This window comes from Ceratotherium simum, chromosome 38 (assembly GCF_057802395.1).
Source record: "Ceratotherium simum simum isolate JZ-2026a chromosome 38, ASM5780239v1, whole genome shotgun sequence".
In the NCBI taxonomy this organism is placed as follows: Eukaryota; Metazoa; Chordata; class Mammalia; order Perissodactyla; family Rhinocerotidae; genus Ceratotherium; species Ceratotherium simum.
The window spans coordinates 9,281,030-9,305,934 of NC_141937.1; the positions used below are offsets into that span (position 1 = coordinate 9,281,030).

The following is a 24,905-nucleotide window of genomic DNA, read 5'->3' on the forward strand; positions in this document are numbered from 1 at the left end:
GGCAAGGCTGCAGAGCGCGGCGGCAGCCCGCTCCCGGGGCGGGAGGGGTGGCGCTGCCGCGAGACCCCAGGGGAGCCCTCACCCGGCCCTGGCACGTACCAGAGCTGGGAGCCCAGGCGCCAGCGTGAGCGACCGGAGGCGGGCAGCCCGGGGCGGCGGCGGGGGCGGGAGGAGAAACAGCCCAGGACGCCCCTAATGAGCGGAGCACGTGGGCCTGGGAGAATGGCGCCGACACCTACCCCAGGAAGCTACAGTCCAAAGTGGGGCCGGGGACCGCCGCCGTGCCCCGCAAAGCCCTCCACCAAGGCCACCATACCCACCTCCCGGGAGGGAGAACTTCAAACGAGCAGGCGCATCTGCAAGGGTGGCGCCGGTGGGCGGAGTCAAGAGCCGGAAGTGCCCTGGCGCGCGGGCCCTCCCCTGAAACCCGCCCGCCGGAACTGCCTAGAGGCCACGCCCCTGGGCGGAACGCGGGGTTGCTGGGCAACGGGCACCGGAGTCGCGGTCTGGCTCTGTGCTGCCGGGACCCAGCTGAGCGTAGCTCCCACCTCCTGCCCTGGCAACCTCCCGTCCCGCCCGCTTCCCTTCTTGCCGCCTCTCCTTGGGTCGCGGAGCCCTTGCCCTTGGCACCACGTGCGCCTCTCCCGCTCCCACGACACCCTAGCGCCCACCTGCTTCAAAGCCAAGCTCCACCGAAAGCGAGGCAGCCTGACCACGGACGGGGCCTCCGCGTTGACCCGCCGCACCTCTCCAGCCATGGGCACCTACACCTACACCTACACCAGCCGGCCCCGGGCCCTGCCCTGCCAGCGCCGCCGTTACCGGGACAACCTGATGGAGCCGTGAGTGAGCAAACCAGCCCCCGTGTGATCTCCACCTGCCCCCGATCCCGGGATCCTGACCCCTTCGCCCGGGCAAGACCTGCCTTGGGGGGGCCTCCCTTAGTTAACTGTTAGTGCTAATGAGTTGCTGGTATGATTGATAACATGTACATGGAACTGGCTTATTTCACAAAACTTGAGCCAACTAATGTTTATTGTTGGCCAACTGTGCCAAGCACCTTACTAGGGGCATTCACATGTTTTCTCACTTAGTCCACAGCGCTGTGAAGTTGGTTTTATGACTCCTTTATGCAAATGAGGAAACTGAGGTACAAAGGTAACACACACAATAGCACGTCCAGAATGGGAGCCAAGCACAGCTCTTTCCACACTAGGAATGGGTTATCCTTGGTCAGGAATCGGGTTATCCTTCCATGCTGGACCCTGAATTGTATTTTTACATTAATGAGTATTTGCAAATATTCAAATATACTTATTTAGAAAGGACCGTAAATGTTATGGTTCTCTTGAAGTTCTTTCCATAAGCCTCCAACTTTGGAATCAGCAGAACTTCCCAAGAATGCAGGCTCCGTGGAACACGAGCCTTTGTGCCTTTTGTCCACCTAGGAGTGTGCCTGACACGTAGTAAGCACTGGACACAAATTGTTGAATTAATTTTTGAACATCAGCAATGTAACTCTTGATGCTTATTTCAGGCACTGAGCCTAAATTCATAATTATCTTATTCTGACAAAAACTTTTTTATAAGATATGTCTATCACTTTAAGAAAACCAAAATAGAAAATTTAAATTTGAAGAAGAATTATATATGTTATAAAAGGATTAATTTAAAAAAGGACTCCTTTCAAAAACATTTTCTAGTGCCTTTAAGCAGTTGCTTACAAATCTTACTATTAAATCAGACCAACAGATGAAGTAAGAATCAGTGGTGGTTCGTTAGGAGTGATTTTTTTTTTTTTGATAGAGTTAGTTGATTGGTGTATTGAAGTAATAGGTTGATTCAAGCCATTAGAAGGAATGTATGTGTATGTATTTGATTTTTCAGTTTAAAATTATCCTTATTGGTGGTTTTCAGTTTACAGAAGTACTATATGCTTGTTGAAGCAGATGAAAGATACAAAATAAGGATGAATAAAGGCAAAGTTAATCATCTCCCACCCACCTCTACTCCCACTTCCCTGTTGTAACCAACTTTGACAATCTTACGTTATTCTTCTATTATTCTATACCTCCTTGCGTGGACACACATATATATAGAACGTTTATTTCCAAAATAGAATCATACTACACATATTAATCTGCAGTTGGCTTTTTCCTCTTATTTTACAAACTCTAATTCCTTTTTTTCCCCTAATTTCTTTATGTATGCATACACATATATATTTAATTTTATATAAATGGACTCATATCATTCATGCTTGGGGGCATTCTTAACGGAGCCTTATTCCCCACCCCCTTCCCTTGCAAACGTGCTCTCCTGCCCCCCAAAGTAACCATGTTAACAACCTTGCATGAATGCTTCTGTACTATTCTGCAAGCTCACATGTTTATGTACAGATGTATGAATATATACATTCACATACACCCATGCAAGGGCTGTGTCTGCTTCATGAGAATGGTAACATATTATGCACAATTCTCAGTATCTTCCTTTTCTCACTTAATTCTTTGTGGAAATTCCTCCAATAATTTTTAATAGCAGCATGATATCCCTTGGTATGGATGTACCATAAGTTATGAAAATTTTCTGCTATTGATAGATACTCAGTTTGCTTCAAATTTTTACCACAAAGAAGGAGGTTTTAATAAACAACCTTATGTACTGGCTTTTTTATTTCCATGAGGCAGATTCCTAGGGTGGGATTGTTAGGTCATGTGTACTTTTAATACGAACAGATGGAACAATATACCTTTCCTCGAGGAATGTTTAAACATATCCTTTTCACCCCATCCTCACCAGCAATAGATGTTGTGGATTTTTTTTTTCTTTTTGGCTTTTGATAGTAGAAAAACAAAACAAAAATTTTTCATCATTATTATTTTAATTAACACTAGGAGGCTTTAATCATGTAAATGGATTTTTCCATTCTGAAAGATCACTGGCTAAAATGTATAGAACAGATTGAGGGAGCAGTGTTGTTCCATTGTTGCAGACAGTTAAGAGACTAAGAGACTTTTGCAATAGTCCGGGTAAAAGATAGTGGTGGCCATGAGCAATGGATGGATACGAGAAAGATTTAAAGGATAGCATCAATAGGACTTGTTGGCTGTAGGGATTGGGGAAGAGGGAAGAGTCATAGATGACTTCCAGGCTTCTAGATAAAGCCACTTGGGTGGCTTAGTGGTTAGTGGTACCATTTAATGAAACAGGGAACACTAAAGAAGTAACAAGTTGGAGTGGGAGAATGACAGTTCAATTTTGAGGTTGTCATTGAGACATCTTAGTGAGACGTCATTGGGCAAATCAATTTGATATACATGCCTGGAGCTCAGAGGAGTTCTGAGCTAAGCATAAAATTGGGAGTTTTAATATATGGATCATAAGCGAAGCCTTGAGATTGGATGAAGTCAACTAAGGACAAGAGAAGGCTGAGCCCTGAGGAAATGCTCCAAGACAGGAGGAACTGACAAACACAGGCTGAGAACCAGCAGAGAAGTCGCAGAAAAACAATCAGAAGAACGTGGTGGGATCACAAAGGCCTAGAGTGCTCCAGTGAAGGGGTGGCCAGCTGAGCTGAACACTGCCCAGAGGTCAAGTAAGATGAGCAGTGCAGCAGGTCTGGGTTTTAAGTAATATGAAGTCAGGTTATCCAATAGTGGTTTCAGTATATGATAAATAAGCAATTTACCCCTCTGAAAATCATTTCTGATAGAGTACTGTTATTGGTATAGGTCGATGTTTGGTTTCATAGCCGTAAATAGGATATCATTTAAAGAACTTTGCAGGGAAATATCAACTGTGTATTTTTCACTATTGATCATTCACAATATTGATCAGTTTCACAATATTGATCATTCTGATTCCCCAAATTAAAATTTTATTAACATTTGAAACAGTATCACTTAAAAATATCTTTGAGGTTAAAGAACAATGAGAAATTTGACTTATTTTATTTTTTAAGCCTGATTCTATGAATGTAACTTTTCAATCCTTGAATCGAAGTTTTGTCAGTGCGTTAGGGCAGGCCCCTTTTCAAATGGGCCATTTTCACATTTGTTAAGTAATCTAACAGATTCGCACCCAAATCCAACTCTGCCACTTACTCGCTAGGTGACCTTAGGCAGATTCCTTTCTGCGTCTACTTTCTCTTCTCTCAAATGGGAATCATAGTTCCCAACTTAAAGCCTATTGTGAGCAGTAAGTAAAATACTATTTGCGAAGGACCTGGCATATAATAAGCCTTCAATAAATGGTAGCCATTTGTCTCCTTATTTTATGGACTGTGCTAAAACAAAAATCTGTTGTCTTAAAATATTTTCATCTTAGTCTAAATCCTGTTAAAAATGAGTTGACTTCATAGATACCAATACTCTATTACAGTAGTTAGAATTTGCTGTCTTACAGAACTGAAGAACCTGTGAGTTACGGAAACATAATGTATGACAGAAGGGTGATCCGAGGCAACACTTACGCCCTACAAACAGGGCCGCTGGTAAGTATGATTTGAATGGTCTAACACGGAGCTTTCACACTACCTGTGGTGCAGGACTAGTTTGTTTGTTTGTTTCTTTTAATTTCTAATCTGTTGCAGACTAAAACATTTATAAAGTAAAATAAAGATAGATTACTAGAAAAATGAAATAAAAAAAAAAAAAAAAAGACATGCAAAATACAAGGCTGATGGTGCTTGCCAGTGGCTAGGAGGATAGGGGAATAGGGAGTTATTATTTAATGGGTACAGAGTTTCAGTTTTGCAAGATGAAAAGAGTTCTGGAGATGGATGATGGTGATGGTTGCACAGCACTGTGAATGTACTTCGTGCCACTGAACTGTACATTTAAAAATGGTAAAGATGGTAAATTTTATGTGTATTTTACCACAGTTAAAAATAATAATTAAAAAATACAGGCCCCAGTTTTTCATTAGATTAACAGAACTCTGGAAAACTGCTCTAAAAGTTTCTGAACTTTTACTCTCAATTTCTATAATTAAATTCTTACAGACCAGTTCAAAGAGTTCATAGACAGCATTAGTCTGAGGACCACACTTTGAGTAGCACTGGTCTAATATATTTAGGTTTTTTAAAATTATCTCATACTCTAATACTATTATCATTATTTAATCAAAAATTCTGAATTATTCTTATTTTCTTTAATTCATTCAACAAATATTTATTGAGTTTTAGGTCCTGTTCTGGGTACCTAGGATACAGAGGTGAGTAAGACGTGGCATGGTATTAAGAGTGATGACTTGGCTCAGAAATGAAATACAGTTATGTTAATCTGTAAACACTGTGTGACAGATAAGTGCCTAACTCCACACGGTGATATATGGAATATTAGACATTCTGAAGCAGTGTACATCAAAACCACCTAGAAAGCTCATTAAAAATATACATGCTTCAGCCATACCCTGCATCTACTGCATTAGAACCTCCAAGGGTTGGACACAGGAATACACATTATTAATAAACTTCTCTAGGCAATTCTGGTATAGCCAGTTCAGGAACCAGCGTTTGGAAACAACGGCTCACATAGGTCATATAGATGTGTTTCAGCACTTCCTTGCGGCAGTAGCAGTCAACACTGGCATACTTAGAACAAAAGTAGAAAGAAGAATCACTGGTTGTTTTAGTTCTATTTATTTTTTTTTGAAATTAATATTGTAATGATTTGATACACTTTTTTTTAGTTCTTTAGCCAATTATTCAAGACCTTACCTTAGAAGTCTTCACTGAGACTTCCAGTTCCAGACAAGCAGGAATTTGCCAATTCCTTCCTATTCCTCCTCTGTCAACTAAAAAACTCTGGACATGGCACAACAAACAAACATAGAAAGACTCTGAAAGATGGAAAGAAGAAAGTGCACTGGCTAGGGACCTTAGGACTTGAATGACATGGCAGTGAGTTCCCTGGGTTTTCTTTTGCCTCCCACATATCCCATTCAGAGTACTGGAGAAGCCTGCATCCTGGAACCACCAACAGGCACACCCTGAGAAAAGCCTGCTCCCTCTATCCAAAAGACTAGGAAAAGGGCAGCCTAACAGAACAGAAACGCTTTTACAATACTACTCCTCTTCCAGCCAAACATCAATGGAAAAACTGCCCTGCCCCTCCGAATGACATCAGCGAGGCTGAAGTGGAGAGCTGCGTTTCCATCCCCATATGGCAGCAACAGTGCAGTACAAACCGGTGCTCTGATTCACCCACTGAGGTGGTGTCAACAAGGGTGGAGCAGGAAGCCAAACTTCCACCCTCACCCAGGGGCAGTGAGGTGGTAAGAGATGGCACAAGTCAGTACCCTCCTTTTGCTGGGGTGGTGTCAGCAGAGCCAGGAGGGAGCTGAAGTTTCACCCCTATCTGGGCGTAATGAAGAGGAACAAGGTGGTATGAGGAGTGTTAGAGCCCCACTCCCCAGTACCCCAACACTGGTGTCAGGGGATCATAGCAAGGAGCTGAACTACCACCCCACCAGGCACCAATGAGGTAATAGAAGTTGACCCCTGGCTTTCACTGGGGTGGTGTCTGTGAGGCCCAGCAGGATGCTGAACTTCTGTCTCCACCTGCATCTGCACGCTAAAACAAAAGGGGTGACTTCCTGCTAATAAGATTAGATAAGATCCAGAGTCTCACGACATAATACCCAAAATGTCCAGGATGCAATAAGAAAATCGTTCATCATACCAAGAACCAGGACAGTCACAACTTGAAAGAGAAAAATCAGTCAAGAGATGACAACACCAAGATGATTCATATGTAGGAATTACCTGACAAGGATTTTAAAGCAGCAATCATAAAAATTTTCAATCAAAAGTGAATAATTATGAACATTCTTGGAACAAATGAAAAACCAGAAAATTTTACTAAAGAAATAGAAGATATAAAAATAAATGGAAAATATAGAACTAAAAAATATAATAACCAAAATAAAAAATTCACAGGACAGACTCATTGGAGATGACACAGGAAACAATCAGTGAATTCAAAGACAAATCAATGGAAATTACCCAGTCTGAATAACAGATAGAAGACAGACCCAAAAAAAAGCCTCAGAGAGCTGAGGAACAATAAAAAAATACCTAACATTCATGTTATCCAAGTCCCAGAAAGACAGGAGAAAAAGTGTAGGACTGAAAAAATATTCAAAGAAATAGTGCCTGAAAATTCCACAAATTTGGCAAAAGCATAAACCTACAGATCTGAGAAACTGATCAAATCCCAAGCAGGATAAACCCAAAGAAATTCACACCAAGACACATCAAAATCAAACTTCTGAAAACTAAAAACAAAAAATCTGGAAAGCAGCTATAGCGATATGACACATTACCAGAAGGGGAATAATTATTTGATTAAAAGTGGATTTCTAACACCATGGAGTCCAGAAAAAAAGTGGCACAATATTTCTCAAGTCCTGAAAAAAAAAAGGACTATCAAGCCCTGATTTTAATTCAGTGAAAATATTCTTCAGGAATAAAGAGGAAATCAAGTCATTCTCAGATGAAGGAAAACTAAGAAGACTTTTCAACAGCAGGCTTACCCTTAAAGAATAATTAAAGGAAGTTCTCTAAACAGAAAGGAGATGATAACAGAAGGAGGCTTGGGACTTCGGTAAGGAAGATACAACAATGGAATGAGTGAAAACGGATAAATATAGTAAACTGTCTTTCTCATGGTTTTTAAAAATTATGTTTGATGGTTGAAGCAAAATTATAACATCATCTGATATAGTGCTTAATGTATGGAGATGAAATATTTAAGATGATTATATTTTGATTATATTTTAAAAGTTGGCAGAATAAGGGGATCTAAATGGAAGTAAGATTTCTACACTTCACTTGAAGTAGTAAAGTGTTGGTACTAAATGTTTGCTGTGATCATAGTATATTGTAATACCTGGAGCAACTATTTTTTAAAACTACACATAGAGATGTAGTCCAAAATGTTATAGATAAATCAAAAGAGAATTCTAAAAAAATGTTCAAGTAACTCACAGGAAGGCAAGAAAAAGAAAATAGAAAAATGAAAGACAGAACAGAAAACAAAAAGTAAAATAGCAGCCAAAGCCCTAACACAGCAATAATTGCTTTAAATGTAAATGGTCTAACTAAACCAATAAAAGGCAGAGGTTGACAGAGTAGATAAAAAAACATGAGCCAACTATATATTGTCTACAAGAAACTCATTTCAATTATAATGATGTGGGTGGGTTGAGAATAAAAGGATAGAAAAGTATATACCATGCAAACTTTAATTTTTAAAGAGTAATTGTAGCTGTATTTCATGTCAGATAAAGTAGATTTCAAAGAAAGTAAGATTACCAGGGACAAAGAGGGACATTACATAATGGTGAAAGTATCATAATATGCCAAGAAGACATAGCAAGCTTAAATGTGAGTGCATCAACCAACAGAGCTTCAAAATACGTGAAGCAAAAATTGATAGAACTGAAAGGAGAAATAGACAAATCCACAATTTTAGCTGGGGACTTCAGCATCCTTCTCTGAGACAGAAAGTCAGCAAGGATGTAGAAGATCTAGACAACACCATCAACCAATAGGTTTTGATTGACATTTATAGAACAGTCCTTCTGACAACAACAGAATGCATATTGTTTTGAAGCATCTGTGGAATATTCACTAAGATAGACCATATCCTGGGCCATAAAACAACCTCAATGTATTTAAAATATTTGAAATCATACAGAGTGTGGTTCTCTGACCGCAACGGAATCAAGCTAAAAATCAATAATAAAAGATAACAGGAAAAATCTTCAAGCACTGGAAAAGTAAGCAGCACACTTCCAAATAATCCATAGAGGAAATATTAAAGAAAATTTTGAAAGAATACTTAGAATTTAATGAAAATACAACATATCAAAATTTGTGATATGCAGCCAAAGCAGTGCTAAGGGAAAAAAGGAAAGACCTCAAATCAAAAATCTAAGCTTCTACCTCAATAAACTGGAAAAAGATGAGCAAAACAAACCCAAAGCAAGCAAAAGGAAGAAAATAGTAAAGATAAAAGCAGAAATCAATTAAATTGAAAACAAAAACAATAGAGAAAATCAATGAAACCAGAAGTTGGTTCTTTGAAAAGATCAATAAAATTAATAAACCTCTAGTAAGACTATCAAAGAGAAAAAGAAGACACAAATAACAAATATCTGGAATGACTATCAGGGGATATAACTACAGACCCTAATCCATTAAAAGATTAAAACAATAATAAGGGAATGCAAACAAATGTACACACATAAATTCAACAATATATGTGAAATGGACTAATTTTTTAAACTACAAACTACCAAAATTCACCTAACATGAAATAGATATTCTGAATAGTCCTATAACTATTAAAGAAATTAAATTTCTAATTTAAAAGCTTCCAAAAAAGAAATCTCCAGGCCCAGATGGTTTCACTGAAGAATTCTACCAAACATTTAAAGAAGAATTAGGATCAATTCTACACAATCTCTTCCAGAAAATAAAAGAGGAGGGAACACTTCTCAACTTATTTTAGAAGGCCAGCATTATTACCCTGATACCAAAATCAGACAAAGAAAGTAAAGCCAAACTATAAGACCAATAGCTATCATGAATGTAAATGCAAAAATCCTCAACAAATTAGTAGCAAATAGAATCAAGCAATATATAAAAAAAGAGTTATACACCACGACCAAGCAGAATTTATTCCAAGCATGCAAATGTGGTCCAACATTTGTAAATCAATGTAATCTACCATATCAACAGGATAAAAAAGATAAATCCCCTGATCATAATCATTGATGCAGAAAAAGTATTTTACAGAATTCAACACTCATTCATGATAAACACAGCAAATTAAGAATTGAAAGGACTTTCCTCAACTTGATGAAGAACTTCCGCAAAATACCTATAGCTAGTATCATATTTAATGGTGAAAGAATGAATGCTTTCCCCCTAAAGCTGGGAACAAGTCAAGGATGTTCACTCTCACCACTTTTATTCAACATAGTACTGGAAGTCCCAGCCAGTGCTAGATCTAGATCAGAAAGGAAGAATTAGAACTGTCCCGAATTGCAGATGACAAAATTGTCTAGATAGAAAATCCCAATGACTCTACCAAAAACTACTAGAACTAGTGAGTTGAGCAACATCACAGGATACAAAATCAACACACTAAAATCAGTCATATTTCTGTATACTAGAAAGGAATGTAGAGAACAAAATTTAAAACACAATACCATTTACAATCATTCCCAAAAAACCGGAATACCTAGGTATAAATTTAACAAAACATGTACAGGATCTATAAGATAAAAATTACAAAATTCTGATTAAAGAAATCAAAGATTCTACACGGCGTAGGTAACCATCAACAAAATGAAAAGGCAACCTACTGAATGGGAGAAAATATTTGCAAATCATATATCTGATAATGGGCTAATATCCAAAATATGTAAAGAACTCATACAACTCAATAGCGGAAAACAAACAATTCAATTAAAAAATGGGCAAAAGATCGGAATAGACATTTTTCCAAAGAAGACACACAGATGGCCAACAGGTACACGAAAAGATGCTCTACATCATTAATCATCAGGGAAATGCAAATCAAAACCACAATGAGATATCACCTGTTAGAATGGCTGTCATCAAAAAGACAAGAAGTAACAAGTGTTGGCAAGGATATGGAGAAAAGGGAACCCTTGTGCACTGTTGGTGGGGATGTAAATTGGTGCAGCCACTATGGAAAACAGTATGGAGGTTCCTCAAAAAATTAAAAATAGGACTACCATATGATCTAGCAATTCCTCTTCTGGGAATTTATCCAAAGAAAATGAAAACACTAATTTAAAAAGATGTATACACACCCACGTTCATTGCAGCATTATTTACAATAGGCAAAATATGGAAACAATCTGTGTGTCCATCAGTGGATGAATGGATAAAGAAATTGCTATATAGATACAATGGAATATTATTCAGCCATAAAAAAAGAAATCTTGCCATTTGTGACATGGAGGGACCCTGAGGGCATTATGCTAAGTGAAATAAGTCAGACAGATTAAGACAAATACCATATGATCTCTCTTCTATTTGGGATCAAAATATATATATTTATTTAAAAAACAAGCTCATAGATACAGAGAACAAATTGGTAGTTGCCAGAGGTGAGAGGGGGGAGTGGGAGAAATGAGTGAACTGTTTTCGTTTTTGATTTTTTAAAAATAAATTGATGTTTTTTAATTATATGATGCCTGTTAAAAAAAAAAAAAAAAAAAAGAAAGAAAGAAATCAAAGACCATATAAAGAAATGGAGAGACATACCATGTGCATGGATTGGAAGACTAACTGTAGTAAAGATGTTAATTCTCCCCAGGTTGACCTAGAAGTATAACACAATTCCTATCAAAATTCCAGCAAGATCTATGTAGATATAGACAAGCTAATTCTAAAATTTACATAGAAAAGCAAAGGAATAAAATAGCTAACACCATTTAGAAAAAGAAGAATAAAATGAGAGGAATTGCTGTACCCAACATTAAAAGATTTACTATGTATGATAGTAGTAGTTATATCAAGACGGGGTGGTATTGGTGGAGGAATAGATACATGGACCGATGGAACAGAATAGAGAACTCAGAAATAAAGCAACACAAATACACCCAAATAATTTTGACAAAGGGACAAAAGCAGGTCAATGAAGGAAAGATAGCCTTTCCAACAAAATGGTGCTGGAGCAATTGGACATCCATAAACAAAAAAATTAAATGAACCATGACCTAAACCTTAGACTGTATATGAAAATTAGTTCAAATGGATCATGGATTTAAATATGAAATGTAAAACTATAAACTTTTAGGAGAAAACCTTCAGAATCTAGGGCTAAGCAGAGAGTTAATCCAGAGAAGAAAACGTGATAAAGTGGACTTCGTCAAAATTTGAAACTTTTGTGGTGTGAAAAACCCTTATAAGAGGGTAAAAGGCAAGCTACAAACTGGAAGAAAATATTTGCAAACCACGTATCCAACAAAGGTCATGTATTTGGAATATGTAAAGAACTCTTAAAAGTAAAAAAAAAAAAAAACCAAAATGGTCAAAAGACATGAGCAGATATTTCACCAAAGAAAAGATAGGGATGACAAATAAGCACATTTTAAAAAATCAACATTATTAGCCATAGGGAAATACATATTAAAACCACAATGATATAACCTGTTAGAAAAGCTAAAATTTTTAAATAGTGATAATAACAAATGCTTGTGAGGACGCAGAGCAACTGGAAATCTCGTGTTTTTCTGATGGGAATGTAAAATGGTACATCCACTCTGGAAAATTGTTCAGTAGCTACTTAAAAAATCTAACAAGCATTTACCATTTGACTCTACAATTGCACCCTTAGACATTTATCCCAGAGAATGGGAACTTATATTCACATATAAACCTACACACGAATGAACATTCATAGCAGCTTTATTCATAATAGCCCAAAGCTGAAAACACATCCTGTGTGTCTCTCAGCAGGTAAATGGTTAAACAAACCTGGTACATCCATACATTTAGGTACTACTCAGTAACGAAAAGGAATGAACTATTGATACATGTAACAGCCTGGATGGATCTCAAGGGTATTATGCTTAGCGGAAAAACCCAATCTCAAAAGGTTACATACTGTATGATTCCTTGTATGTAACATTCTCGAAAAGACAAAACTAGAAATGGAGAACAGATTAGTGGTTGCCAGGGCACAGGGATGAAGGTGGGACTTGGGAGAATTATAAAGGGATACCCAAGGGAGCTCCTTTGTTGTGATGAAACAGGTCTCTATCTTGATTGTAGTGGTGGTTACACAAATCTATATATGGGATAAAATCGCATAGAACTATACACACAGACACAAACAGAAATCAATGCATGTAAAAATTGTGAAAACTGAGTAAGATCTGTTACAGATCACTGTCATATTCTACCTGTGTTAATTTCCTGATTTTGATAGTGTGCCACAATTATATATAATGTCACCATTGGAGGAAGCTGCCTGAAGGGTACACAGGACTCTGTCTGCTATTTTTGCAACCTCTTGTTAATTATTTCAAAATAAAACTTTTTTAAAAATAGATTTTAACGAGACCCTGAAACAGTTAAGTTGGGCAATGCATTTCTAAAATGAACTTGTTACATTTATGTTACTCCAAATCTTTCAAGAGCTGACTTTATAATTCTGTTCCATTAAGAAAATGGAAATAAATCAAGCATGATATTTATCATGATGTAGAATATGTAAACAAAGAAAGAAAATTCTTCACTAAATGATCCCAAAATGATTTCAGTAATTGTATTAGAAAAATGGAATTATAGGTGATTGTTTCTCTTTCTTTCTTTCTTTTTTTTTGTAATGTGGTTATTTTATTTTATAATAAAAGGAAATAACTATGTAGGGGAAGAGCTATTCTGTGTCAGGTATTGTGTTAGGCTCATTACATTATTATCTGATTTGTTCCTTACAACCAAAACCTTAGATAGATGTTATTAGTATTCCCATCGTACAGATGAGAAAAATGAATATCTGAAAACTTAGGTAATTAGTCCAAGATTTACTAATCCTAGTAATTAATAAATTGAAGAGTTGGAATTGGAGCTTCAGAGCCAACGCTCTTCTTTCCACTATATAATACAAATATGGGGAAAGTTTATGATAGATAATGTTAGAAAAATATATAGATGTATATGTATGAATGAATAAAATCATTCATAAATGTATGAAATCACAACTTAAAAAAAACTAGACATTTAAATGACAATAGCCATTGTATTAGGGATATGGGATTATAGGTAATTTTCTTTTTTCTTTTTAAAAAACTTCAGTGTTATTACATTTTCATTTCAATTAAAATGTTTTTAGAATTCTAATTTTAAATATTAAAATTTTTTTCATGCAAAATGCTTTTATGTTTCCCCTTTCTTTTCATATTTACCATGAGATAAGACAAGTTAGCTATAGGTATAGAGAATGACTACAAAGTGAGATACAGATACCAAATCAGGGACCTCCAAATATTGCAGAACTACTGTGCATAATTATATTTTTAATCCCTTAGCTGTCGTTTTGTGCACTTGGACAGGCTTCGTTTTCACTAAGGATGTTTTCTTTGTGAGCTAATATATATATATATTATTTTTTTTTATAATTTTATTTATTTTTTCCCCCAAAGCCCCAGTAGATAGTTGTATGTCATAGCTGCACTTCCTTCTAGTTGCTGTTATGTGGGATGCGGCCTCAGCATGGCAGGAGAAGCGGTGCGTCCGTGCGCGCCCGGGATCTGAACCCAGGCCACCAGCAGCGGAGCGTGTGCACTTAACCGCTAAGCCACGGGCCGGCCCGTGAGCTAATATATTTTTTAAGGAAATTCTGTCCAAATAAAATTCAGACTTTAAAAAATCCTAGTGCTTTTCAATTTCTTAACTACACATTAAAGTTTATTGTAACTGAATGGTTATATCAGTATACTGGTTACTAGGCACCAGAGGAATTCATGGTAAAAATACTTGGATGAGGAAGAACAATTTATTGGATAGGATTCTGTAGCCATTTATTCCAGTTAGTCACACTTTGAAGTTAGTTTTATGCTTTGTCAGACACCTTTATAATTATCTGACAAAGTTCAAATGAAATTTTCATCATCAAGTCACTGCTAATCAGGAAACATTATATGACATACTTTTATACTCTCCAGGAATTACTTTTAGAATGGCAGTTCTATCTGCTTTGAGAAATATTTTCTAAATTTTAGAAGCCTTTTCTGTCACCCTTAGCCTGGGCAGCCTGATCCTCTAGAGATTCAGAGGCAGCAGCAGGCTAGGAGGAGGGCTCTTGCCAGAAAACGAGCCCAAGAACAGCTCCGACCACGAACGCCCGAGCCCGTGGAAGGCAGAAAGCACATGGATGTGCAGACAGGTACGTGACCATGCCATGGCATCGTGGCTCCTTGGTTTGCTCAGTTTTCTAAGTCAGTTGATTTTTATTTGGCCTTTGTATTATTTATGTATCTGTTATTCTATCCAGGTCTTCCCCAGTCATGTGGTAGGAGAAGTCCATTCATTAAACAAATTCATAGACTGTATATTGTTATTGTATTGGGCATGCCTGGAAGTGTGAGATGGAGTTTTAAAAAAACAGAATTTTATGACCATTAATTCTTGCTAAGCCCTTTTCACGTATTCTATTCTCAAACTGAGATTATTTCTCTCTTTTTCCTTTCACAGCCCAACATGAATCATGTTGGACTTACAGGACAGGAGAACAGTGTAGTTCTATTTGGGCGTTTTGTCTTTTAAGAGGAGTGAACCCATTCAGATCTGAGCCCTCCACCTCTCTCACCACGGCCTCTTCTGTTCTCTCCTTTTGTTCTCCTCTCACTCTGCATATTCGCCATGGCCACATGGGCTCTCCTGAGGCCAGTGCCAGGCTTTTCCTACCTGTCCTTAGCTATAGAGTCTCACCTGGACCTGTGGGGTCTAGCTGTGTTGTTGACAGGATCTTGCTAATCAGATAGTACTTGGTGTTTTCCTTGGACCAATGTCACTACTCAAGATTCACTGTGCACCCTGCCAACGTGGTGAGTGGAGTCATGAGAGTTATTTCTGGGTAGTAAGGGTGAGAGGAAGAGAACCATTCCATGCCTTTTTCCCCTCCCTTGAGGCCAAGTCTAGAAGGAGTATATGTCTGTGATTAGCCAATATAGTTATAATTCTCTGAGAGCTAAATTTTAGTATTTATTTATACCATCAGAATATTACATGATACAATAGCAGCCACCTTTTGTTGAGTATTTCCTATATCTCAGAGACTATACCAAGTCCTTTACCTGTGTATCGCCTTTATTATTACAAAGACTCCAGTGACATAATTATGATCCCTTTTACAGATAAAGAAACTGAGGCCCAAAGAGGGTGTAACTTGGCTAGGTTCTGTGTTCAACTTCTGACTCCAGTTCTCATGTTCTTCGCATGATACCACACTGCCCTTGCTTCATATAAATTGTTCCTAAGATAAAATTTGTTTTCATATATCCGTTTATAATCTATGGGTTAGAGGGAACATCAAATAACATAGTGACATGGTGCATAATTTTTTTAAATATCCAGGAATTTTCAAATCTTTATAAGTTTACTATCTTAGGACTCAATTATACAGATGGATTATTAACTTTCCATCCCCTATTATACTTTGAGTCTTATATACATCTGTGGTTTCATGTTCTTCTTTAGTTCCATTTTCAGATACAACGCTCAGTGCTTTCTCGACATTCAATAAATGCTCTAGCCTGGCTGTGTGTTCTTCCAAATATATAAAAACACTTAGTTCAGAATGTGAATTGAACTCACATTTGAGCACATTCACTCTAAGACTTATTTTCTGATCCATTTAATTCTATTTTGAAGGAGTTGAAGTTTCAAATACACATATATGCTTGAAATAGACCAGAATTTCAAACTCAATGTGTATGGTATTCTCTTAGAATTATACCTTGAAGAAATTGCTGACCGCATCATAGAAGTCGATATGGAATGCCAAACAGATGCATTTTTGGACAGACCACCAACACCACTCTTTATTCCTGCCAAAACTGGCAAAGATGTGGCCACCCAAATACTAGAAGGAGAGGTATGGTACATCGTTTGGACTTCCCTCTATCTTCTTTATAAATAGGTAAAGTTAGGTTTAGTTAAAAGCTTAATATGCGTACAAACCACAATCAGAAAGATTCCACTTACTGGATTTCTTTCCAGATTTGTCTATAATAGTAGTTTTATCCTGATGTACCCAGAAATGTTTTTTTTTGTTTGTTTGTTTTGTGTTGTGTTTTTTGTGAGGAAGATTAGCTCTGAGCTAACATCTGATGCCAATCTTCCTCTTTTTTGCTGAAGAAGATTGGGCCTGGGCTAACATCTGTGCCCATCTTCCTCTACTTTATATGGGATGCTGCCACAGCATGGCTTGACACGCAGTGCGTTGGTGCGCACTCGGGATCCGAACCTGCGAACCCTGGGCCGCCGCAGCGGAGCGCACGCACTTAACCGCTGTGCCACCAGGCTGGCCCCCCAAAAATGTTTTTAAATACCATGTTCTGATTTCTCCTCTTCGCTGATCAGAAATGAACATCATTAGAAATGTTTTTAGAATATTTACACGTTTGATTTTTGTGAGTTTGCATACTTGCTTAATATATGAATATAAGGTAGATTTGTATCAAATAAGAGAAAATAATATCTCTGGTATAAAAGATTCCACTATTAGGGGCTGGCCTGGTGGCGTAGCAGTTAAGTTCACACGTTCTGCTTCAGTAGCCCAGGGTTTGCCACTTCAGATCCTGAGTGTGGACCTACTCACCGCTCATTAAGCCATGCTGAGGTGGCATGCCACATACAAGAACTAGAAGGACCTACAACTAGGATATACAACTATATGCTGGGGCTTTGGGGAGAAAAAAGAAAAAGAGGAAGATTGGCAACAAATGTTAGCTCAGGGCCAATCTTCCTCAAAAAGAAAAAAAGATTCCACTATTAGTTGCTTATAGATTACATAACTTTTATGAAGATAATCTCTCTCTTAAAAAAAAATCCTAAAATAATTAAATTTTTCTATCAATGTAGAATGCATAAGTAGTCCCGTTTATGAAATTGAAGAGGAGAAGGTAATGCTTATGTGCATAATGACTTAAATGAGATTTAAGACTTGAAGGAACTTGAAAGAACCGTCACTAAACTTGGGAAATAAGTCTTCATAAGCTACATAGAATATATTCATCTCTAAATCCTGGAGATGAATCACCAAAATATCCATTATTCTTGTTCCATAGTTCTTTGTCAAAAACAACCAGTAAAAATTGAGCAGAAAAGGCAGAAAATAAGAAAGATAAAGATGTTTACCTTGGGTTTCAGAATTTGATCTTAAAGTTGTTGAGTATCAGCGTTCATTTTTATTTATTTTTTTTTTTAGATTTTTTTTTTTTTTTTATTCAGTTTTTTCCCCCCAAAGCCCCAGTAGATAGTTGTATGTCATAGGTTCACATACTTCTAGTTGCTGTACGTGGGACTCGGCCTCGCATTGGACGGAGAAGTGGTGCCTCGGGGCGCTCCCGGGATCCGAACCCGGGCCGCCAGCATCAGAGCGCACGCACTTAACCGCTAAGCCACGGAGCCGGCCCTCAGCGTTCATTTTTATGATGCCTAGGTCTTTGTATAAATTTGACTTAACCCATTTTTGCCTGTAAACAAAATGCCATTCTGTGTGCCTTACGGGGCTGTTTTGAGGATTGGAAACGTACATCAAGCACCCACACAGTGACAGAGGTCGATGAATAGTGTCTCGTTATTGCTGTCCTTCTGCATATCGTTCCACTGAGCATGTGGTTCATGATTAAAATTTTAAATTTGCTTTGTTGTGTGTGTTTAAGCTCTTTGACTTTGATCTGGAAGTTACACCAATGTTGGAAGTCTTGGTGGGAAAGACCATCGAGCAGGCTCTCCTGGAGGTGATGGAAGAGGAAGAGCTGGCTAACCTGCGAGCCGGTCAGCGTGCGTACGAGGAGTTACGCAACGCCGAACTGGCCGAAGTTCAAAGACTTGAAGAGCAAGAGAGACGACACCGAGAGGAAAAGGTATAGAATTCTGTTTTTCTTTCTGAGGCAGTCTTTTGGCTATTTAACATATTATGTTCAAAATTACATGTGGTATGTCCTAGGAGCTAAAGATCTTTGGAAATATGTTAGAAAAGACCTATAGTATTTATTGTTCAGGTCTCTCCTGTTCTCTAGATCATAGATCTTTCATGGACTGAATTACACTTTTTTACATTCCAACATACATAAATGTACCTAAACAGAGTTCCCAAAAGTTCTTAAATGGAATAAATTACATATGTCCCAACTGAAAGCCACTCTTAAATATCAAGAGGCTTAGAGAGAAAAACACATTGATTTGCCATAAGTCAGTAGCAGAAAAGGTGGAAAGAAAACGTGGAGTATATTGAGGATGGATGGGGGATAAGAAGCAGAGGATATGCATAGGATTCTGGGTCTTTCTCAGTGACCAGGTCCTTCTCTGCATCCTTAGGGGTCTAGCAAAACTACTTGGGTCCTTACAGAATATTTTTTAGATTATAGGTCTTTAGAACCTTTAATAAGAAAAGTTTTAGAATCCAGTCTTTAAAATATGCCAGTAACCTCCAGTTAGGAAACACTAGGCTCAGTAACTCTTGAGGGTCTTTCTGCATCTGGCAGTAACTGTCACCCTATGTTGTACACTGAATGAATAAATTATAATGGAATGCCTGAATACCTAAAAGAGTTAAAATAATTTCCCAAAGAGTCCAACTTACTACACAGAATAGCTTGGTTGGTGGGATATTCTACTCAATACCTAATCAAATGGACTTTCAGTTTTCTTCCAAAATGAAGAATTAGTTGTGTAAAGAGCATAGGGCTTATGGTAAAGACTGCAAATGCAAGACTGTTTGTTTACAGATATAAAACAAACACAAAATTAGCTTTGTTGAAATAATCAGTGAAATCTTTATCAAAGAATACTTATTTATTTATTTATTTATTTATTTACTATTAGGAAATACATTATGAAAAAGATGAAGAATACAAATCCTCTAGATTTATATGTGCTTAAAACTTTGAGGTGTCAGCCCGGTGGTGTAGCAGTTAAGTGTGCGTGCTCCGCCTCAGTGGCCCAGGGTTCACAGGTTCGGATCCCGGGCATGCGCCGATGCACTGCTTGTCAAGGCGTGCTGTGGCGGGGTCCCATATAAAGTAGAGGAAGATGGGCACGGATGTTAGCCCAGGGCCAATCTTCCTCAGCAAAAAAAGAGAGGGATATTGGCATCGGATGTTAGCTCAGGGCTTATCTTCCTCACAAAAAAAAAAACTTTGAAAACAGACTTAAACAGAAAATATATTAATGCTCCCACTTCTACATGGGAGTAGAGAAAACACTTCATTAGCTTTATTGATATCATATGGTCCAGAAGAAGCCACAACAAGAAGAGAGGGGTTTTATCATTTTCAAAACTTTATGAATTCAAAGAATCATTATAAGTGAGGTAATTCATTGGCTCAAGTTCTTTGTTTGGAGATATCTAAGCACTATAATTTTCATATTAGCAATACTTTATGATAATACTAATTAAAAATACATGTAACTATTATTATCCTTTGATATCATCGACATAGTCAAGCATGCATATCTTGAAATTATTTTACTTGAAATATTTTACTTTCAGGAGATGAATTTTACCTTAAGCTCCACCTCTTTTCTCAGTTCAGTACCTACTAACTGTTGAAATTCATTAAAGTCTTGATGAAAAATATGAACCTTTAATAGACACCTTGCAGTCCATCTTTGGATACAAATATAAGTCCCAATTCTTCCACTCACTGGATTCAGTCTGTGGGGAGGACGTAATAGGTAAATAACCATCGATGGTGGTGTCTCTGTCTGGGCAGGAACGTCGGAAGAAACAGCAGTGGGAAGTGGTCCACAAGCATAATGAGACCGCAGAGAAAATCGCCGCCTGGGCGTTTGCGCAGCGATACCTGGCCGACCTTCTCCCTTCCGTGTTTGACAGTCTCAGGGATGGCGGCTACTTTTACGATCCCGTTGAAAGAGGTCTGTGAAGGGTTTTGTTAGCTTAACTCTGTTACAATAAGCATCCTCTTAATGCTTCACGTTTATCTCATGCCCATTTTTATTTTGAACTAGAATCTCTCTCTGAAGCAAATAAAAAAGTCAATTATAGTTGTTTTAAGTAAGTACTGTTACTAATAAGAGGTGTATTACAAAGATCTTGATTTTAGGATGTTGCTTTGTCTTTATTAAGAAGTAGTAGAAAGAATATGGACTTGATGTCAGAAACTTGAGGTTGGATCCCAGCTTCATCATTAACTTGCTTTATGACGTCCAGTTTCCTTACATGTGAGATGGCGATTGCTTAGGAGTTAAATGTCATAATATATATGAAACTTTTGTAAGCTATAAAGCACTTGTGCTTGTATGTATAGATAGTTGTTATCAACTTTTTCTCCACTGACTTCCTATTTCAATCAAAAACCCTTTGGAGGGCCGCTATTGAGGTCATTTATTCATTTAATTAGGTGTTTATACTCTGCCAGGCACCGTATTAGGTGTTGGAGATAAAAAAGAAGGGACCTGATCTCTGCCTTCATAGAACCCGTACCTGTAGCTCTCTGTTAGCATCCCCTCAGAGCCACCTGTCCTTCACTAGTTTGGCCAATGAAGGGTAAGAGTTGCCGTGTTCTCACTGCGACCCTCCTTCCTCAGGTTCAAAAGCACTGAAATCCACAGAGCTTTGTATACAGGTCCTATTTCAAATGGCTGATAATATTTTGGGGCAGATGTTAGTAATGTTAATTTTCATTGTTTACATATTCAATTCAATACATAGAGGTCAGACTACAGACAGATATTAGTAGTTTACATTTATATTGTACTTTCCAATGGATATAGTGTTTTTCCTACATGATACCATTTGACCCTCCCACCAACCCTGTGTGGTAGATTGGGCAGATTAATTCCCATTCTTCAGAAGTAGAAACTGAAGCTCAGAGACTTTAAATGCCTTGCTCCCCAGCACTCAGGCAGGGAAGCATTTAGGCCTCGGACTCCAGGTCCAGTGCTCTTTCCATGCTGCCTTGCCGCCTTCCTGGGGTCTAGCTAGGCCTCTTGGTGTCAGTCACAGAGACCGGCAACCTTTTTTCTCTCATGAATTGCTGAACAAGTCAGTTATAGATCATTTAAAAGCTTGCAAAGGAGATTCATGCCTCAGATTAAAATTATTTATGGCAATGAATATAATATTCTATCACATTCTCTATTGTCACCCCATTGAAAAATAACAATTAGATGCCTGCCTTCCAAAAAAAGCCGTTTTAAAACATTAAAATGGGGCCGGCCCCGTGGCTTAGCGGTTAAGTGCGTGCACTCCGCTGCTGGCGGCCCGGGTTCGGATCCCGGGCGCGCACCGACGCACCGCTTCTCCGGCCATGCTGAGGCCGCGTCCCACATACAGCAACTAGAAGGATGTGCAGCTATGACATACAACTATCTACTGGGGCTTTGGAGGGAAAAATAAATAAATAAAATCTTTAAAAAAAAAAAAAAAAACATTAAAATGTATTTTGTAATGGACCATATTTTTTAAATGCTTACATAGATTTCCATTTCAGTTTGAACAAATTTATCACTAATGGAAACACCTAGTTTCTGACCCATTTCTAGATGGCCTTCTCAGATGTCCTCTGACCTTTATCCTCTGAGTCTTGATCAGCTTCTGTTAGGCCCCAGGTGTCAGGTGGGGGCATTGCTCAATGCCAGATTTGCATTGTATTTGAATTGGAGTTCTGCTCCCAGATCCACACCCCGCCCTTGATCCATCTCAGACTGCACCTATAAAGTCAGTTCTGAAGGCTTTGACTCCAAGGAAGTCCTCATAGTTTTGAAAATACTGTTTCTACTGCAGTAGAAAGGAAATGGACCAGAACATATATAGAAAATATGGCAAAAGTAATGCTATATGAGTCTGTTTAACATTTTGTATTAAGAAAACAGTGTTGATGAATCTGTAACATTAGGGGAAAAGCACAGATTCTTCCTATGTGTAATGATTCATAAAAATCACTGAAGGGGGGACTGGCCCAGTGGTGTAGTGGTTAAGTTCAGTGTGCTCTGCTTCTGTGGCCTGGGTTTGCGGGTTCAGATCCTGGGCGCGGACCTGCACCACTCCTCAGCCATCCTGTGGCTGCGACCCGCATACAAAATAGAGGAAGATTGGCACAAGTGTTAGCTCAGGGCTAATCTTCCTCAAGCAAAAAAAGAGGAAAATTGACAACGGATGTTAGCTCAGGGCGAAGCTTCCTCAGCAAAAAAAATAAACAAATCACTTAATGAAGTTAACTTTTTTTTTTATGACAGATATTGAGATAGGATTCCTTCCATGGCTCATGAATGAAGTTGATAAAACCATGGAATACAGCATGGTGGGAAGAACAGTTCTTGACAGTAAGTTCTTTTATTGTATTTAAAAGTCACCTCTGAAATTTTTCAGTAAAAAGAATAAATAGAAGAAAGCCGTTAATTTTACAGTTTTAGTTCTTAAATTTTCAGTATGTCAATTATATTAACAAAGGTGCAAATTTTTACCCTCAATATTATTTCTATATTCTTCTATAATTTGACCAAAATTAACATCTTTTGTCATTACTTTATGAATGTAACATCTTTTGTCATTACTTTATGAATGATATTGTGTTAAAGCAAGCATTGAATATAATTCATATTCCATACATTACATGGCACAGAAGTTAAGTGTACTAACTCCATATAAAAAGTTGTGATACAGAGAAGGGATGAGGCCTGATGAATGTTTTATACTCACTTGTAAATGAGCACTATAACTACTGAAACATGAAAAATCACAGTGATTTCTGTGCACGTAATTTTTCAGTGTTGATCCGTGAGGTGGTTGAGAGGAGACTGATGATGTATGAGCGTAAGGAGGACGAGCACCCGTCTCGGGAACCTGAGGATGGGCTCGGTGGTCCTGGAGCAATGAGGGATCTGCTGGTGGGTCCTGAATTCCAGGAGCAAAACGCATCACAGTCACAGAGGCCACCTCCAGACAGAGACTTCCTGCAGAGAACACCATATGATGGAAGGTATTTGGAGAAAGTGTCATCCCAAGAGAGGAACCTTATGGAAGAAGGAGACGATGAGCAGACAGAAATGAGGAAATCCTTAGGGAAGGAAGAACTGTGACAATAGAGGGAAGCTTTGGAGCCATGAAACCAATCAACAGGCCATCAGCATCACAAGCAATCAGGTAATGATGTGTGAGTCCCCTCAGCTTATGTATTTAGTCAACATGTCTTTTTGTATAGTGATCCAGGCAAATCATATATGTTGAAATAATAAAACTAATTAAAAAATGAAACAAATACTTAATTCATTTATTTAATAGTAATATCCAGAAGCTATATCGTAACTCTCATGAGAATTATGCTTAATTACGAGCTTCCCAATATCACTGTATATAACTAACAAATATATTTTCCTTAATCTTTGTAATTTTGTGAGTTAGTTCTTTTTTTGGTAAGTATGATATTTAATATCAGATATCAGTGCTGTCAGCCATTGAGCTTTTCTTCTCTGTAGGAAAACCATTTAACCTACTCTGCTCAAGAATACCTAAATGTTGTGTTACTTGAAGCTATAGTGCTCCCTTCTTGCAAGGACCAAGAAATATACCCTTATTTGTATAAAAGTAAACAGATAGTTACTCCTTCCATCTTCCATATTCAAGTAAGGCTCAACGGATTCTATGAATTAGTTATGTGCGCTTATCTATTTTTTCACATTCCTGCTATTAAAAAATGTCAGGCAATGCCAATGAAGCTCAAGTCTCTACTTGCCCTTATGCAGTTCCACTCCCCTTCTCAAAGATAACCACTGTTATCAGTTAGGTGTGTCCCTTCCAGGCCTTTTTCAAGCTATTTATATATGTATATATTTGAACACCTAGAAATATATGGGTTGATTTTCTTTCTGTAAATATAAATGTATTGTTTGCATTTTTCACCTAACAGTATATCTTGGACCTTTCAACTTTAGTTCATATAAATCTCTTATCTTTTTAAATAGGGTAAGATATTACATAGTATGACTATGTTATAGTATGGGGAATTCACATTTGACTTTTTAATCTGAACTTGTTTGGAGAATTTACCAGAACTATTGAAAATCACAGATATTTTGTCTCTAAAATCATGTTAATCTTAAGGAATCACTGAAATGTGAGGCTTTAGGTAGATATAGCCTATTTTTCTCAGAATATTTATAG

General features: G+C 37.9%; 1 protein-coding gene across 1 annotated transcript; it reads left to right on the forward strand.

Moving 5' to 3' along the window:
* Window positions 1–207: 207 nt before the first annotated feature.
* RSPH3 (radial spoke head 3) lies at window positions 208–24,035 on the forward strand. Its single transcript, XM_004440559.3, has 8 exons — window positions 208–842; window positions 4,408–4,495; window positions 14,798–14,939; window positions 16,504–16,649; window positions 18,442–18,645; window positions 20,497–20,659; window positions 22,982–23,068; window positions 23,514–24,035. The coding sequence occupies exons 1-8, from the start codon at window positions 223–225 to the stop codon at window positions 23,822–23,824; spliced, it is 1,761 nt and encodes a 586-aa protein (XP_004440616.2). The 5' UTR covers window positions 208–222; the 3' UTR covers window positions 23,825–24,035.
* The last annotated feature ends 870 nt before the right edge of the window (window positions 24,036–24,905 follow it).